The following is a 19,299-nucleotide window of genomic DNA, read 5'->3' on the forward strand; positions in this document are numbered from 1 at the left end:
GCTAACTTCCTCTGTTATCCTGGTGAGAAATGCTAAGCGTTAAGTGTAAAGTGTCAGCAGTCATTGCAGGCACATGGCTGTGGTGTAAAATATCTCTGGATGGGACAGAAATCTGACTCATCCACAACTGCACACTCATTATATATGACATACTAGATCTCACAGCTATTGCATTTAATCACAAGTTGATTTTACAACATCATTTGTTTATGTGGAGATTTTGCAGTGATGTTTGGGTCCCCTGATCACAGTTTTCTATCTCAGTGAGTAAAATATAAGCTTAAAGTGAAGTATGTCTTTATCTCCACCTTTTACTTATTCAAAATAACAAAAAATAAAAAGAACTGTCTAAAGATTTATCATGATGTTTAGTTTGGGAGCTGAGAGCCTGACCTCTTGAAGTCAACCACTTTGGATACTGAGGTGTGTTTATCACCACTCCAAAGTCAGCTGAACCACCCTGAAGCTCTTCGGTAGTCAAATGCCCTTTTAGTCTTGCTAACAATCCTTCCATCAGTTCTCCCGCAACCTTTTCTTGGTACTGAAAACTAAAAGGCACAGAACATTTGAGATGGTGCATTACCTCTCTTGTCATAAATAATACCTACATTTTATTTTCTATGCAGATGATATCCAACTTTATTTATCTATGGTGCCGAAATTATTAGTTAAACTAGAGCCACGACTTAAGGATATAAAGGCCTGGATAACCTTTAAATGCACCCCAAACTGAGGTTGATGCACCTGGGCCTAAAAACGTTATGGAGTCTAACCAGAAACTTACTCTGAATGACCATATACTTTACATATGTCTCAGAGCTATGCTGAAAGCTAGTTGACTTTGCAGAGGTGAGAGCACATTTTTGTTCTCTTTTAAAGACCACCCTGCACCACCAACCAAATAAACAGGTGCCCTGCTGGTCCAATCCAGTTTTAACTCCCTGCTAGTGAAGACAAAACCCGACCATGATGGATGAGCTATAGTTGGATCTATTTTTAATGTTATCTGTAGTGCAGTGAAAGTCTTCTGCCGTGTGTTACCAGCATGCAGGAACTTTGATCAAACAGAGCTGTTCTACTTCTGTAGAAGTTATCTGGTGCTTTTAATGTGAAAATTGCCGTACAAATAACTCTTGCTTTCTTCATGATAATTACTTTAAATGCTCTGAAAACCTAATATGAGAAACAGGACATTTTTAACCCTTGTGCAATCCAGCTATCTTTGCAACTAAAAAGCAAAATTACAGTGAAGTCATCATAGTCATCCGTTGTTTCTAACTCAATCTGAAAAAAAAAATCTGGTTGGCAGAAGCGTAATATTTCAAAGATTTTGTGTAGAAATGCACAAAACATTTAGATTACTGAAATATCTAAACACTGTCATAATGAGATACCTAATTATTGAATATATACCAGAAAAAGGGCTAATAAATCAAAGCCCATTGTGTTAAAAATGTTCATATTTCACAGCTTTCCATTCTCCGTGGCACATTAATGTGGAAAATCCTGTAAAAATCTATGAAAAGTTTTGGAGGCTAGATTTATGTTTTTATAATTTAAAGTATCACAAAAGAACATAGAAATACACTATATGGCTACTGGGTCTCTTAAAGGGTATATCCAGTTTAAAAGTCAGATTAAAGCGTTTGGATGCTGTTGTTGTGTTGCTGTGCAGTGTTACCTCTCTTTGGCATCCAGAAAGGCTTTAGCGAACGGGTTGTATTTGATCTTTAGGGCTGTGATCTGCACAGAAAAACACAGAAACATCCACATCCTGTTACGTTATTTTACACTCGAGAAGAACAGAGCACCTCAGCTGTGAAATGTTAAATGACTTTTATGCATAACAGTCCATTTATTGGACAGAGGCTTCATCTTTCATTGATCTGTTCATTTGCAAGTAATTTCTCAATCAGGCTTCTAGATGAATATCCATTTTCATGTCCACTTATTGTATTATTTCACAGTTCTGTTTAATAAATTCTTCCTCTGTTTTGATTTGAATAATTAGTGTGTGTTCCCAATCTGTTTTTATTAACTGTGATCTCAATAAAATGAGAGAATAGATTATTAATAACCTGAACGTGACCAACTAAGTAAGGGTTTGCTGTTGTAACATTAAAAATGGAATATATTATACCCTTAAAAACTGATTCATCTCATTAAATTAAACAGATTCAGCTGGTAAAAAAAACTCTGAGCTTTACCTTTTTTTTAAACTAAATCAGACGTCTGAGCTTTACCTTTATAAAAAATTTCATACATTTGTATTCAAATGTTTTTTTCCGATTAAAAGATGTTGTGTTGTGTTTCTAATTCCGAGTCTGTGTCCCACAAATCCATATTTATTAAAAAGGTAATTGAAAAAAGAAACACTGTCCAATATTTCATGACACTTAACCAGCATTAAATCTGGTTAATTGGAATATTTGAGCAATTTTAGCTTGCTGGTGTTAGCTTTAACTTTGATATATCAAAATCAGCTTCAATTTTTCAAGAATTAGAACAAGTATAGCTGTGAAACTAGTTCTAGTTCACACCCAAACACCAAATGATATTGAAAATAGAACATCTTTTGTACCTCTTCATTCTGGTAGGCAGTGACGGCGATGAACTGCGTTTCTTTGAAGGAAACGTTAGAAACCAGTCGATGGCGAGAGCCAACACACACGATGTGGAGCTGAGGTTCATACTTATGGAGAGAATTCAACATAATCTGGGAAAATGAAGACAATTATTTCTACATTTTCCCATCATTTATAATTATTTAGACCAAGATTATTGTACATTTTTTCTGCACCTAAATGCTTTTATCTAAAAGTATTCGGCCCCCTTGAACTTTTCCACATTTTGTCACATTACAGCCACAAACATGAATCAATTTTATTGGAATTCCCTGTGAAAGACCAACACAATACAATTACTGAAAAGTGGGGTGTGTGTAATTATTCAGCCCCCTGAGTCAATACTTTGTAGAACCACCTTTTGCTGCAGTTACAGTTGCCAGTCTTTTAGGCTATGTCTCTACCAGCGTTGCACATCTAGAGACTGAAATCCTTGCCCATTCTTCTTTGCAAAACAGCTCCAGCTCAGTCAGATTAGATGGACAGCGTTTGTGAACAGCAGTTTTCAGATCTTGCCACAGATTCTTGATTGGATTTAGACACCAGACAGGTCAGGGATAAAGTTATTGAGAAATTTAAAGCAGGCTGAGGGTACAAAAAGATTTCCCAATCCTTGAACATCCCAAGGAGCACTGTTCAAGCGATCATTCAGAAATGGAAGGAGTATGGCACAACTGTAAACCTACCACGACAAGGCCGTCACCCTAAACTCACAGGCCGAACAAGGAGAGCGCTGATCAGAAATGCAGCCAAGAGGCCCATGGTGACTCTGGACGAGCTGCAGAGATCTACAGCTCAGGTGGGGGAATCTGTCCATAGGACAACGATTAGTCGTGCACTGCACAAAGTTGCCTTTATGGAAGAGTGGCAAGAAGAAAGTCATTGTCAACAGAAAACCATAAGAAGTCCCGTTTGTAGTTTGCCACAAGCCATGTGGGGGGGACACAGCAAACATGTGGAAGAAGGTGCTCTGGTCAGATGAGACCAAAATGGAACTTTTTGGCTAAAATGCAAAACGCTATGTGTGGCGGAAAACTAACACTGCACATCACTCTGAACACACCATCCCCACTGTCAAATATGATGGTGGCAGCATCATGCTCTGGGGGTGCTTCTTCAGCAGGGACAGGGAAGCTGGTCAGAGTTGATGGGAAGATGGATGGAGCCAAATACAGGGCAATCTTGGAAGGAAACCTCTTGGAGTCTGCAGAAGACTTGAGACTGGGGCGGAGGTTCACCTTCCAGCAGGACAACGACCCTAAACATAAAGCCAGGGCAACAATGGAAAGGTTTAAAACAAAACACATCCATGTGTTAGAATGGCCCAGTCAAAGTCCAGATCTAAATCCAATCGAGAATCTGTGGCAAGATCTGAAAACTGCTGTTCACAAACGCTGTCCATCTAATCTGACTGAGCTGGAGCTGTTTTGCAAAGAAGAATGGGCAAAGATTTCAGTCTGTAGATGTGCAAAGCTGGTAGAGACAGACCCTAAAAGACTGGCAGCTGTAATTGCAGCAAAAGGTGGTTCTACAAAGTAGTGACTCAGGAGGCTGAATAATTACGCACACCCCACTTTGCAGTTATTTATTGTATTGATTTCCGTTCCACTTCTCACGTGTACCAACCACTTTGTGTTGGTCTTTCACATGGAATTCCAATAAAATTGATTCATGTTTGTGGCTGTAATGTGACAAAATGTGGGAAAGTTCAAGGGGGCCGAATACTTTTGCAAACCACTGTATATATATACATACTGGTACTGGAATTTCAAGTGTCCCTTTAATTCTTTTAAGCTGTATATTCATTTTTCCATCTTTACCCATTTACACACATCTAAACATTTTTATATGTCTTTCTCAATTTGTACCTGTTCGTATCTCTCTATATCCAGTTGTAATTGTCTGAAGCTACCTCTATCTGCTACTATCTATCCACCTTTTTAGAGGTTTTCAGTCATCTATAATATTTTTATATGCTTTCGCCCAATTATCTATATTCATTAACACCAGTTTGTACTCATCTATAATGTTTCCATTTCAATTCAATTCAATTCAATTCAATTCTATTTATATAGCGCCAAATCACAACAGCAGTCGCCTCAAGGCGCTTTATATTGTACAGTAGATCGTACAATAATAGATGATCGTACAATAATAGATCCCCCGTCATCTATAATGTTTCCATTCCTCCGATACCTGCTTGTGTCCATGTATATTATTGCCCATTCATAAATGTAACCATCTATATCTGGTTGTAACTGCCTACCTCATTCTATCCATACTTCAACATTTCCTATCTGACCTGTTTAGTTCATTTCAGTACTTTTTTACTGAAGTCCATCCTCTCTGAAGAGATCACAAGCCTCACGGTAAAAACTCGGCTCTAAAAGTTTGAAAAAGTCCAAACAGCTCTGTACTTTTGAATCAATTAACAGAAAACAAAGGTAAGTGTAGTTTTGTCAGTCAGTCAGTTTGTCAGTTTGTCTGACTGCAGGAGAGTTTATGGAGTGGAGCCATCTTTGTCTTTTGGCCAAAACACTCTTTTATCCATCTGTCTTTTCTATCTCGTCCATCTCCCCATCAACCCCCCCCCCCCCCCCCCTCGCTAATGAGGCCCAATTAACCAATCCGAGTTCTCCGGGCGGACACACAAAAACAAACTGTTTTCTATTCAGATTGAGAGGCTGGCTTCAGATCTGACCCCGGCGCTGTGTGTGTGCTGGCAGTGCCCACATTAGCTGGAGTGTGTGTGGGCTCTTTTTGAATATAGTTTACCTCTCTCTCCCTCGTCCATCTGAAGCATGATGGGTAAATTAATTTCCCAGTAAAAAACATAATTACCATAATGTACAAATAAGCTGAGCAATTATTTCATTATGGCCGAGCTCTCTGTTCCAACTCTGCATTACTGCCCGGTGTGTGCGTGTCATGTTTGGACAGGGATAATGGGGTAAATATAGACAACATTATTGCCAATTTTGTAGTGCTGTGCATGTGTGTTTGTGTTTGTGTGTGCGTGTGTGCGCATGGAGGCCTCTAAGAGTGCTGAACAGCTCTCGACAGGAAGTGCATTAAACTGCTGCTGGCCAATTAAGAGCTGTTTATCCCGTTCCCGTGGTTACGAGGGGGCGAGCAGGTGAAGTGAGCGGAGAGAGGGACTGAAGTGGCTAATTAGAGGCGGTAGTCTCTCGCCCACTTCAATACAATACAGAGGGAAGGAGAGAGAGAGAGGGAAAGAGACGGAGACTCTTGACATGAACAGCAGGATAATGGACTCAAGAAGAAGAAGAAGACGGAGATGCAGAAGAAATACAGGAAAAAGTGTGGTAAAAGTGAAAGAGGGAAAGGGAGAAGAAAGACAAGAATGAATAGTAGAAAATTACGAGAACAAAAAAGAAAGATTGAAAAAAGAAAACACTAGATTAAAGAGAGGAATAAAGTACTGAAGAAAAAAGGAACTACAAACAAAACAAAGAAAGCAAAAATCAGCAGAACAGAAACAAAAAAGAGAACAAAGGAGAGAAAGAAAACGAATAAGAAATCACAGGAAAGAAAAAAAACAACAATTAAATAAAAACTGAAAATCTCAAAAATATATGAACAGACTGGATAAAAATCAAAGTATGAATGACTGCAGAAAGAACAAGTAAACACACAAAGAAATCAATGAATGAAGACATGCAGATTTTCAGGCTCTGTTCCACCCACCTGTCCTCCTCCGTTCACCTTGTTGGTGAGTTTGACCTTGTTGAAGGACACGGCCGCTTTCATCCAGTGAGCGCCGAAGTTTGGCGAGTCAGGGTGGATGTAGATGCCACCGTGGCCCCGGCCTTCGCTGCGGCTTTCCGCCCGGCCGGCCGCCACCCACTCCCCGTTTACAAACTTCCAGCGGCAGCTGTCAGCCGGGACGAAGTCCAGCAGGAAGGAGTACATGGAGCTGGGGTCCAGGCCAGAGACGCTCACTTTCAGCACTGGGAACATGCGACTGAAGAGAGACACACAGCTTGATTAAAGGGGAAAGTTTATGTTCACTCACAGAACCCAAAATAATAACAGAATTATGGGGCTAATACCAATTTTAATGCATTTTTTCTTACATTATATTATAAGTTTATACATAGATTACACACATTGCCTATACATATGAATGTATCTCTATGAAAGTTTTATTGAAGCTGAAGTTACTGTAACATACATTGCTGAACATTTAATCAACAAATTAGTCAGCAGCTTATTATAAAGATATGTTTTGACTTTGCTCACCACCTGCTCAGCTGTGGGAGCTGTTCTGCTATTATGTGATTGCAAATCTGAATTTACAGTTTCAGTTTCATTCTTTGGTTCAGTTTTTTTTAAGTATAACCAACTATAATGATAAAGTTATTTATATCAACCTGAAGATTGTCCGACTTTTTTTCTCTTTTAGCTCCATTTTTGGTCACCACCGGCACCTCAGATAAATATCCAGGTTTTAAGCTGCCAAAGGATCCACAGCATTTTGTTTTGCTTTATGTTTTGGACTTTAGATGAAATTAAATATATACACAATATAACGTTTCATATAATGAATACATTTACAAACAAATACAAAATTATTGCAACTATTAAACTACATACAGATCAAACTCAAATATTGGGAATTTGTGGATCTGTTAAAAACATTCCAGAAGCCAACAGTAAATTTGAATAGTTCTATAAAACGTCTGTGATAATTTATCACAGTCACACATTTAGTTAACAGATTAATTTTTAAACTGACAGAATTTTCAGCTGCACTGATATACAGATAGTTGTTCCTTGTAGTTTCTCAGGAGTGAGGACTTTCTTGAGCTTTTCTAGGAAAATAGTTCAGCTTTGAGAGTTGGTCAAAGAAAACATGTAAGAGCCAATTTTCAGAAATTTCTGTCAAATTAGAGATAATGATTTATATATAACACAAATAATTGTTGGATGGAGTTTTAAAAGTAAACAGAATCCAAAAAAGTCTGGTACTGCAATTTTTTGACAATTGTGCCAAACAGCTGAAGGCTGTATAAAGGCATTTTAACAATACCAGATTTTAAGGGCTTTAGAGAAAATGTCTATAATTTCCAGACTAGTTTTTCTCCAAAGAGCCTCCTGACACTACGATTCCACCCCCATTTTATTCTCTGAATATACCTTATTCTTTATTTTTCATTCTGACTGGTTGACAGCGGTACAGCCAACCAGAGGTGGGACCAAGTCATTGTCTTGCAAGTCTCAAGTAAGTCTCAAGTCTTTATCCTCAAGTCTCAAGTCAAGTCTCAAGTAATGTCAGGCAAGTCAGAGTCGAGTCTCAAGTCACTGGTGTAAAAGTCCGAGTCAAGTCACAAGTCTGAAACTTTGAATTTCAAGTCCTTTCGAGTCTTTAAAAAAAAAAAAACGAAAAAATAATGTTGCAGTTATGCTAAATGTAAATATTAGACCATGTAATTTTAAAATCTGTGTTTTTCTCAACACATGACAAAATAGTGAACTTAGAAAATATACACAAATTGTGAAATTGCACCTCTTTAAAATGCAGCTCAATTAAACCTAGCTCCAAGAATAATTTTCACCGACAGTTCTGAGATAAGCTGCATGTTATTCTTGGATGCGGTTGTAGGGCCAGCTTTAAAATCGCATGACAAAAATATCATACACATTAAAAAAAACTGTATCACCAACGTAGCCTGGACAACATTTGCTAGTTAGATGAAGTCAGCTATCTCATCGTAGCATATTTATTTCAATTCAATTCAATTCAATTCAATCTTAATTGGCAGACTTCATGTCCATAAAAACAAGACAAAAAAAAAAAACAAAAACAAAAAAAACACACACACACACACAACACTCCCCCCCCAACACAAGGTATACACCATTAAATATATATATGTATATAAATAAGTATCTAAAACATTAGTAAAAATATAAAACCATAATATACATAAAACACAATTACTTAAAATAAATCAATAAATACACAAACACTTTAACCAGTGCTTTCTGAGACTGGATGAGTAACGGGAACCACTCACTGTCGGATCTGTGAGTGCTAAAATTATACTGTTACTCGAACCATCCAGTCGTTCTCTAAAATTGAACATTAGCTTCCTTAAAAGTGCTTTAAAAGTCCAAACACCCACAGCTACAAACATCTGGCTGGCACTACCACTTCTAGGTATCCTGCAAAGGATTCTCATCGCATCAATATATGCAACATGCAGCTTCTGCATGCTACATTGTTTGTAGTATGACCACAAGGGGGCAGTATATAGCGGTGTGCAATACGCTTTAAACAAAGCCACTTTAACTGGAAGTGAACAAAAGCTGAATTTGCGTGCAATAGTATTTGCCTGCACATAGAGCTTACACCGTTGTCTGTATATGTCATCATCATCATTCATTTGCTCAGTAATAAAGTGACCGAGGTATTTCACCTTTTTATGAACTTCAAGAGTTTTTTGTGCCAGTTTAAACAAAGGGAAATTTAGCTGTTTATCCTGCTTGGTTCTACATATCAAAACAGCACTTTTAGCAGCATTGTACTCAATGTCATATTGCACACCATATTCAGTACAGACATTAAGAAGATCCTGTAACCCAGCACTGCTTGGACTAAAAACAACCAGGTCATCTGCATACATAAGATGATTTATCAGTGCTTTACCTAATATACACCCAGTGTTACAGGCTCTCAGTTGTATGGACAAATCATCAACATACAAATTAAATAAAATTGGAGACAAAATCCCACCCCGTCTAACACCATTGCTGACACCAAAGGGGGCAGAAATACTGCTTCCCCATTTAACCTGCATGTTCTGATGAGCGTACCAGTAAGAGAGAATCCTCACGATGTACTGAGGAACTCCCCATCTCTTCATTTTATCAAAAAGTTTTCTGTGGTTCACTCGATCAAAAGCCTTAGAGGCATCAATGAAAGACATGAGGACAGATGAATTTTTAGCCCTGTACAAACTGACAATTTCCTTGAGTGCATATATGCACATGTCAGTGCCGTGCTTTGAAGCCAAACTGATTATCCAGAGAAGAGATGAACACACTAACTCTGTCAAACAAGATTCTTTCTAACACCTTAGATAAAATACTGGCTAGTGCAATTGGCCTGTAATTATCCAAGCAGCTCACTTTTGCAGCTTTGTCCTTCATAACTGGTACCAGTAAAATACACAGCATTGAGTCTGGTAATATGCCATGAATCATAAACCCAGTGAAACAGAGTGCTAAAAGAGGAGCTAGCCTTACACTAGCATGTTTTAAATGTTCTGCAGTGATGTGATCCAAACCAGAGGATTTATTATCAGACAACCTATGAATGGCTTCATATACTTCATGTGTCCTTACACTTATTGTGTCATTACTCATGTCAAGATTGTCCTCATATGGTTCACTTTTTATACAGTTAAACAACGCACTGTAATGCTGTCTCCATAATGCTGCAATGTTATCTGCCCCAGAAACACCTTCAACAGTTGATGGTAGAGATGGTTTACAGTTATTAAGAGCTTTCACCTCTTTCCAAAAATCTGCCGTATTATTACACAGCATTTTCCTGGCCAAAGAATCTGCTCTTAGCATTTGCTCATTTTTAGTTATAAAGCGAACAGCGTACTTATATCTGGCATTCGCACATTTTTTCTGTTCAAATTCTGGGCCTTGTTTAGGTCTTCCAGCCATGGCCCAACATTTATAAGCTATGCAAGCTTCATCATGGTACATGGATACATGTTCTTTCCAGCCAGGTCTGATGTTAGGTTTCTTATGCTTATATTGTTTATCAAGCAGTGTGCCACTTTTATACAGAGCAGTCACTATATCATCATACATGGAGCAGAGTAAATGTTTATGCACAGCATTCTTACAGTTGACATCTTTGCACAAAATAGCTTCTTTATTTATATGCATATTAATAATCATACGGTTCTTGGAGTGAGTGCATACACTCATGAAGTTTAGTAACTTCCGGTCACTGCAACAAGCCCAGGTACAGTTTACCGACGGATGGGTGCAGGACCTTGAAATGCACCGTGTAGAACGAAAGACCATCGTATGTATCATAAGTTTACCAGTCTCACAAATCGTCGTCATAAATACACATTCCTTAACCGTTTATTAATATAACCTTTGAGCTCAACGGTAATTAATTAGTAGTGGAAATAATTTCTGGTTCATCACAGAAATGTAGCAGTGACAACAATACTGTATGCTGTAATCGTACTGGGCAATTAGTGATACAAAAAAACCTGTTTTATCCTGTGAATAAAAGTATATGTTTTTGTCAATGTACCATAATAACATAAGCGAAACGCAATATTGTGTCAGGACAATTCACTATTTATGCACAATAAATAAAGGAGCATAGCGCCACAATTTCTGTTCAGCGCCAGACTTGCTTGTAACCCAGGGGCGGAGCGTGGGGGTGGCTTACGGGGCTTAAGCCCGGGTTGTTTTGTCAGAAGCCCGGGGTATTTTGGAGTGTAATTTTTTCATAGTTAGATGCCTGGCTGACAACTGTATAAAACAAAAAGTACACACAATATTCGAAGCACATAGTGCACACTGTGGGAATTTACGACTGTGCGTGAATCCCCCCTGATATTGGTATGATCCAAGCTCAGGCACTAAGCGACTGAGCGAGGGGGCGGGGGGAGCTGCTGCCCGTGAGTGCGCTGTTGGAGAGACGGAGCCAGCCATACTAAGGAGAGCTTAAGTTCGACCAGGTACCAAAGCAAATCATTCGTACCGTACAAATAATGTAAATATGACGGTGCATCACGAAAGATTGATATGAAACTGATCACTTGACTAATATTATTTTACTTGCTCTTCAAGTGAATCAACAAATGGCGAAATGAAAAGCCGAACAAATGCTATTTTTTAGAGAGTCTTAGCTTACGTGTGTTTATTTCATATTTTCAGTTCTTACCCTCCCCGACTAATTCGGTTTCAGTTATGTACTGAAATATAAGAATGGACATTAGAGGGTTCTTTCAAAGAAAAAACTCAGGTAAATGTTATTTTATATATTATGCTTTGTATGTTGTTCAGTATATTTCTATGCAAAACAAGAGGGATTTCAGTACACAGCAGGATATTCACATTTGTAACCAGATATTTACATACACTTTAGGGAGAAAACATAAAACATTTTTACTGTACAACATCAATTTAGAGTAAACTTTTGTTTTAGATAAATATTGAAATATATTTTGAATTAGTTAAATGTCAGAATAAAGAGAGACAGAGCTTTCTATTTATTATCACTTTCATTAAATTTAGGAGTACATGTACACTAAGTTTATTGTTAATTAATAAGAAAACTCCAGACGATTCCATTCTGAGCTGAAGAAGCTTCTGATTGGTTAGTAGAGTCCATGTGAGTAAATTGGTGGCACACCTGTGGATGCATATAAGGCAAAACACAGAGCCTGTTTCTGTAACATGGGAAAATCCAGAGATGTCAACCAAAACACCAGGAAAAGAATCGTGGAGCTCCATAAGTGTGGCTCAATTTGAATACAATTTGGTGCCATTTGCAATTAAAAAACACAGACAGTTTCTCTCTTTACTCTTAAAGTTAACAAATATGTTTTTATATTTATCAATCTAAAAAAATAAACATTTAGTCTGATTTGATGTTACAATTAAAAAAGTGTTTGTGTTTTGATCTGAAGAGTTTGTAAATATCTGGTTTCAACTGTATATTTGATGATTGTCAGCACACAGAGAGAGAGAGAGGAGCAGAGATTGAGATGGAGAATGAGGACAGAACAGAGATGAACAAGAGCAGGTGAGACACACATGTTAGTCAAATGGTTGCTTACTAAAAGTATCACTGTATCATAAGTACTCATGTATCTCGTACCTAGTGTTTCTTTTTAGGTTTGCTATTTTTCAAATTCTATATTTATTAAGTTCTGCAGGCTTGTTTGCACAACAAGGCTAAATAATTATATAAACTTTTCTCAATCTAAATATTGTACTTTGGTAGAATTAAATAAATAAGTGTAGTGCAGGTCTATGATGATTTTTAGTGCTACTATCATCTAGTTCTGATTGTGGTTATGTCTTGGTTAAGTCCTCAGTAATCCTGCTTTTGAACTGTTGTAGTCCTGTTTTAATTCTGGATCAGTTCTGGGTCTGGTTGAATTGGGGTTTAGTCCCTGTGTCTTGATACAGCCCCGACTTCGTTCTGTCTTGCTGCTCAATTAAAAAACTAGTTTAAGGTGTCCTGCATGTGTGATATATATATTTCCCTATATGAAGTCATTCTTTTTTGAACAAAACTCAAAACAGAGCCTATTAATCTTTCAGTCATTTCTACACCCCCCCCCCCCCCCCCCTCAAAAAAAAAAAAAAAAATCCCACATGCATACTACCCTTTAGGGCTAAGCCCCGGGTGTTTCAAATGTCTGGCTCCTCCTCTGTTGTAACCTATATCACCAATTATGTTATGAAAATGACGTATTAACTACTAAAAACACTGACCTTCGTGTAAATGCTTGGAGCAGACTAACCTGTGAGCTGGAGTGTTCTGGGACGTTATATTTGATCTTTGAATGGCTGCAATCCAGGCCACCCGTCGCGTCTTTGTTACTTCGGAAACATGGCTTGAACAATTTCTCTTCAACGACGTAATCCGATAACAACCGATCTCTTTACCCGTCGGCTTCCCGTGGCTGTCATGCGACCGGCTATTGCAGTTAATAATACAACAGCTTCTTGACATTTTTGTGTTTCTTTTTATCGCTGTGTAACTGATTTTAATTGAAAGCCTGCGTGCGCTAGTACCGCTTGCCACGAGTTCCCAGAATCCTTTGCGGTTCTACCCGTGAATGACGTCACATTTTCAATCTCTATATAATATGCATGTTAAATTTTATATTTGGGGTGAAATATCAAGTCTTTTCAAGTAAACCGGTTCAAGTCCAATTCAAGTCCCAAGTCATTGGTGTAAAAGTCCAAGTCAAGTCACAAGTCTTAGAACATTTTTTCAAGTCAAGTCTAAAGTCATAAAATTAATGACTCGAGTCTGACTCGAGTCCAAGTCATGTGACTCGAGTCCACACCTCTGCAGCCAACAAATGCATTTCTTCGATAACCATCAATAACAACTGATGACTGATTAGAAAAATCCTTACCAGAGCTAAAATTTGTTACAGGCAGCATAAACTATGACAGATTATGATAACCAACCATCTCTGCATGTGAATATAAATTTATCACCGTATGTTAAAAATACCAAAGTTTCCATCCTTCTAAAGCTGCTTTCAGACAAACAGTCGGCTCTCCAGCAGTAACAGCAGTTGAAGTGGCGTCCTGCAGGTGTAAATGGAGTGTTTGCCCACCGCAGGGCACGACTGGTCAACACGCCTCGGCTTGGCACAAAAAAACCACAAAATGAAACACACAGAGGCGATGATAACAGCTGCTATCGAGACTAATGAATAACCCCGGTTAACAGCAGCACTGATCGGGAGTCAGCTTAAAACAGGGACACTCTGTGTTAATGTTTCTCCATCTCTGTGGTCATTTTTGCAAAAATATTCAGAAATCAAGTATCTTCTAAAACGAGCCATTATTTGTAGAAAAATGGGTAAGATTATGTTTTTAGCATCACAACAAAATAACAAATCTCTGGCAAACAAAGTACAAGTTGCCACATCTGCTCAGAAGAACCACCAACAAAACTCAATTTAGAAAAAACAACAACACAATTTTTCAAATATTTTCTTCTTCAAGCTTGTTTCTCTCATAAAGCCTGAATTGTATATTCATGCTCAGGAAGAATATGGTGTATCTTCATGCCACTGAATTGAACATAATGATCTTTTAATGTCTGATTTTTCTGTTTCTAAACTGGCTGACTAGGAACAAAAGTTGATTAACTCTCACATAAAATGTTGGCATGCTACTGTATCATTCATTGACTGCTGATGCCAATGAAGTCATTAACTTATTATTGCAAAGTCACAAGTTGAAGCACTAGAAAGTCCTCCTAATGTTACCTTCACAGGGAGTGACAGAAATGCCAAACTAAAACTGCCCGAGTAAACTTAGCAGCATTATATGGATCATAGCTATTTATAGGGCCGGTTGTATCTGAAAGGCTCAGTTTTTTATTTTTATTTTCACACTGACTAGTTGAAAGTTGCAAAGAACTGTATCTGTGTTTGCTAAATTACATTTTTCATTTGCAGACTTTCCTGACAAGAAAAATCAATTCTGTCAGTTTAGGAAAAGACTGAAAATTGCCTTTTTATGATTTTCTAACATGTTCGTTACTGAATACTGACTGTAAAGACAAAAGTTACCTGATATAATGATCTGTTTCCTGTTGGCTGTCAATCTGATGGCTGTTGACAATGTACTTTCAGAAAAGTACTTTACTGATATTACGTTTAACACATTCTATATCTAGAATGTATTAAAGACCATAAGTACTGTCCTTATTACCTCTATAACTTCAGAAAAAACTTCTCACAACTCCTAAATTATATCTGGACACTCTCAAAGCTATTTATCACTTCTAAATGAGCCAAACTCTTCTGATTTTCTTCCGAAAAGTCTTACAACACAATTAGAAAACGTTACTAATTGCATCCATAACTTCTCCAGGAGATCCTCAGAATCAACAAGGACTACAAATATCAGATGTCAGTCTCCCTAATAGCCTCCAGAGCTTCTTGTAGGCTTCTGAAACATCCAAAAGTATTTGTGGAATACTTTTTGGAGTAACTTATTGATTTTTTTTTTTGTGGAAATCTCTTCAATACCTCCAAAATCTAAAGAATCTCCTCTAAAGACCTAAAAAAAAATCTCCTGAACTAACTCAAAAACGTCTTTGAGACCTCTACAATCTCAACAATGGCTATCAAAACCTCCTCTTGTGAACACCTCTAAAACCCAAAACAAAGAGACACCCAGTATCTCAGCTGGCTAATTATGAAGGCTTTGTTTAGGAGAGAACATGTTAACGTGTTTTTTCTATCAATGTAGAAAAGTGGGTGAGGTGGCTGCAGCTCAGGAGGAAATGTAGGTCATCTACTAACTGAAAGATTGGTGGTTTGATCCCTGCCTGCTCCAGTCTACATGCCAAAGTATCCTTGGAGGAGATACTGCACCCCAAGTTGCTCTTTGATGCAACTATCAGTGTCTGAATGTTACAGAGAAAACGCTTAATCGTAGAAAATGTGCTTTCATGAATTAGTCAGTATAAATGAGATGTTCTATAAAGCACTTTGAGCTCTGCAGTAGAGTTGTAAGGTGCTGCAGAAGAATCAATTTATTTACCATTTACCCAAACGCCCTTGAGATTCACATGTTGATCAGCAGTAAGACTCAAAAAAGTCAACATTACTTAACGCAAAGTCTCTAATTGAAATGCATCCTGAGAATCTCTAATTCAGGTGTTTATATCCAGATATTTTTGTTTATTTAAGAAACTTCATTTATATTGTAATTTGTTCACCTTTTCTTTCAATTTTCTAAAGTATTCTGAAGCTGTAAATAAACTTTTGTTTCCACTACCAGGTGCTTCCTGAATAACTAACAGTTGCATTGAAGGAGTGAAGTTTGTTCATGGAAGTTTGTTAATTTGTAGCAAAAATCTGAGAGCAGTTACCGTCCATTCTTGGTGACGATCATCTCGTTAGTGATGTGCTGGAATTTCCTCCACAGCTCGGCATCCTCTAACGTCACCCTCAGTTCCCGCTCTGTTGGGTCGCCCTTCTCCCGGCCGGCCTGCAGCTCGCTCTCCACGGCGCTCAGCAGCCGCGACATGCAGCGTTCAGCCGAACCGGGACTGCACATCGACCCACCAGCACCAGTGGCACTCTGATCTACAGATGACACTGAACCAGACCCTCCATCTTCCTGTAACCCCTCCACCTTCATCTGCAAACCCAAACAAAGACAGATTCAATCGTGATGAGTTTTACAGTTTTTATAACATTAATTTCACTTGAGTAAAGATGTTTGGATTATTTTTTAGTCTTTAGAAACTTGACAATGCAATCTGATCCACCTGAATATTTTTATTTTACTAATTTAGTCCACTAAGCGTAAATTTTACCACAAAGTATGATTCTTGTCTCAATAGACTGAAGAACACAGCAGTACTTCAAATAATGGGTAAAAAAACACAGGCTGTATTTTTTCATATCGTCTCTTAGAGTCTGTTTTGTTGACCGCACTGAATCTCAAACATGGTATAAATTATGTTTTATTTGCTATAATCATAGATCAGGTTTCACTGAATGTTGAAGACCTCACACATTCTTGATGAGTTTCTCAATTTTTAAAACACCTTTTGACATTTCAAACTACATCCTAAATACAATTGATCATTGAAAATGATCAGGACCAAATCATATAACCATGGTTTTATATAATTTCTTAATAACACCTCTTTAAATTACACCAGCCCTCTAACGATCAGATTACGCTTCACTGCTGCATTTAACAGGTGATTAGTAAATCCCACTGAAAACAAAATTTTCAGTCCAGTCCACTTTGAATTCATGCTACAGGTTTCCGTTTTTTTCTAAGCCACATAATCAGTTTAACTGAATGAAAAAAAAAAAAAAAATGAGCTGACGTTATTGTCATTGTTGTAGTTAGCTGGAGGACGGTGTCAGCTACCCGATAAACCCATATTGTTCCTGAAAATTTCTGCATTTGAAAATAATAGGCTGAATGCAGGTGGGGAATTTCTGGACCAAAGAAACGCAAAAAATAAGCTCGTTTCAGGAAGCAGTTTATCTGTTGTTTATTTTTGAAGCTTTTAAACAATCAACATTGTTTGATATGAAAGGAGCAAATGAAATGTGCTATAATCTGATGTTTGATTGTTCAGTTTAAATGAATCTGAATGAAATAAAAGGTTTATTTATTTTTCCAAGTTGCTCTTGAATAGAAACCTTCTTTAACTGCATCATTTAATTTACAGTGGGTTCACAGACTGAAAGTGACACAAAGGGGTCAACAAAATTGTAAAGTCTTTTACTTTGTCAGTCAGAAGCATCTGCACACCCGACACCATTTGTCTTTCAATGAGACTCTTACTTGGCTTCTAGTATGGACCTGGAAGGAAACGATGCCTGAAACAAGAATGAAAATAAAGGATAAAAACTTAAAACACATACCTTTAAACACCATCAGTAGATTGATTTATTGTATTGTCATGTCCATTTATGCACAGTTATCACATGCAAATTGGGCAAACTGAACTAATGTTTTCTTTTTTAGGGTTATGGATTTGTTTGCCTCAAATTGCTACATAGTTCACAGCATAGCAGTGTATTTAGTGCATAACATGCCATCTGTACACTTTGGGCTGATGGCTTGAATGAACTCTGTTTCAAAAACAGGACGTTTGATCAAAATTTTACCAACAACAAAACCCAAGATTGTGAATAAGAAGGTAAAATTGGCTGTAAGAAAATGTCATTTTGGATACGAAACTTTGAAAACCTACCAGAAAGAATTTACTCTGCAAACAATTAAAATATAGATTATTAGCGTGCAGAGTCTACCAAAAATCACCTCTGAGATCTGTGGATTTCAGCTGGTTTCTTTTCTTTTTTTATTCAAAAGCTTCCTTTTCTAGCTTTTCTTTGTCCTCTCAGACAGCAGACCCTCCAGCAGAGAAAACACACACAGGATAAAAGTGGGGATAATAAGCAGAAGTTAACAGACATTTAATGGAGTATAATTTTTCTGTTAGTTTATTTTCTGTCTGTTAACACTGCTGCTGTTGTTAGTAACCACTTTAACCACAGGACCTTTTAAACCCCACTGAGGGTGATTTAATACCTGCCTCATGATCAGAAATAGGAAAAACAAAATCAATATTGTCATAATTTCCCAGTTCTAGTTAATAATGATAATTAAGAAATTGACCAAATTAACCTAAGATTTGTTTGAAAATGTTTGGGGGGGAAAAGACTTTCCTATTTGTGTCAGTTTACACCAGGTCAAAGAAACATCCAGGACCTTTTCAAACACTCTGTGGTCTGATTTCAGGTTTTTAAGACATGAAATCCCCCGTTTATTCTTTAGCTCTCTTTAAAAAAAATGCATTATTGTTATTAGATTAGAACCTTCAATAGTTAGTAAATATATAAATATATATATATATATATATATAATATTAATATTTTTTGGCTCATTTAAATGCACGTTTAATAGAAATTACAACCCAAACATTTTAAGAAAATTATTTTACATAGGTGCAATTACTGAATTTGACAGAAAGCATATATACATCTCTTCACATTCACATTTTCACTTATGGTAAAAATTTCTATGTGATACACAATCACGTCAAAGAATTTGTATGATTTATTTAAAGATTTGAATGTTTTAAAGGTTTGAATGTTTTAATATTAAAAATAATTTCAAGAAACAAAATTCAAACAGCTTCAGACTATTTATCTCCAGTGAGTAAAAAATATAATCCAGTGTAAAGCAGACTTTTTTAATGATACACACATCCCTGTATTTAAATTTGATGAAAAAACTCCTAAAAATATTTTTTTTTATTACTGAAAGGAAGTATTCAGTCTACTTCATATATTAAATGTATATGTAAATCATTATGTAATATTCAGATAATGAATTGTTAATTCTTGGTGATTTCAAAGTA

At 37.1% G+C, this 19,299-nt stretch overlaps 1 protein-coding gene across 1 annotated transcript in view; it reads right to left on the reverse strand.

Moving 5' to 3' along the window:
* tbx19 (T-box transcription factor 19) overlaps window positions 1–18,431 on the reverse strand; it is a 21,997-nt gene extending 3,566 nt beyond the window's left edge. The window contains exons 1-6 of the mRNA XM_085448608.1: window positions 18,198–18,431; window positions 17,659–17,752; window positions 16,276–16,547; window positions 6,333–6,609; window positions 2,582–2,716; window positions 1,682–1,743 (exon numbers count right to left, since the gene is read on the reverse strand). Of these exons, the coding sequence (XP_085304734.1) occupies window positions 1,682–1,743; window positions 2,582–2,716; window positions 6,333–6,609; window positions 16,276–16,547; window positions 17,659–17,694 (782 nt within the window). The 5' untranslated portion in view covers window positions 17,695–17,752; window positions 18,198–18,431. The remainder of the gene's footprint in view (window positions 1–1,681; window positions 1,744–2,581; window positions 2,717–6,332; window positions 6,610–16,275; window positions 16,548–17,658; window positions 17,753–18,197) is intronic.
* Between the last annotated feature and the right edge of the window lie 868 nt (window positions 18,432–19,299).

This window comes from Copadichromis virginalis, linkage group LG23, assembly GCF_057382275.1.
Source record: "Copadichromis virginalis isolate Kocher_CV1m ecotype Utaka linkage group LG23, C_Virginalis_male_GT1.1, whole genome shotgun sequence".
Classification (NCBI taxonomy): Eukaryota; Metazoa; Chordata; class Actinopteri; order Cichliformes; family Cichlidae; genus Copadichromis; species Copadichromis virginalis.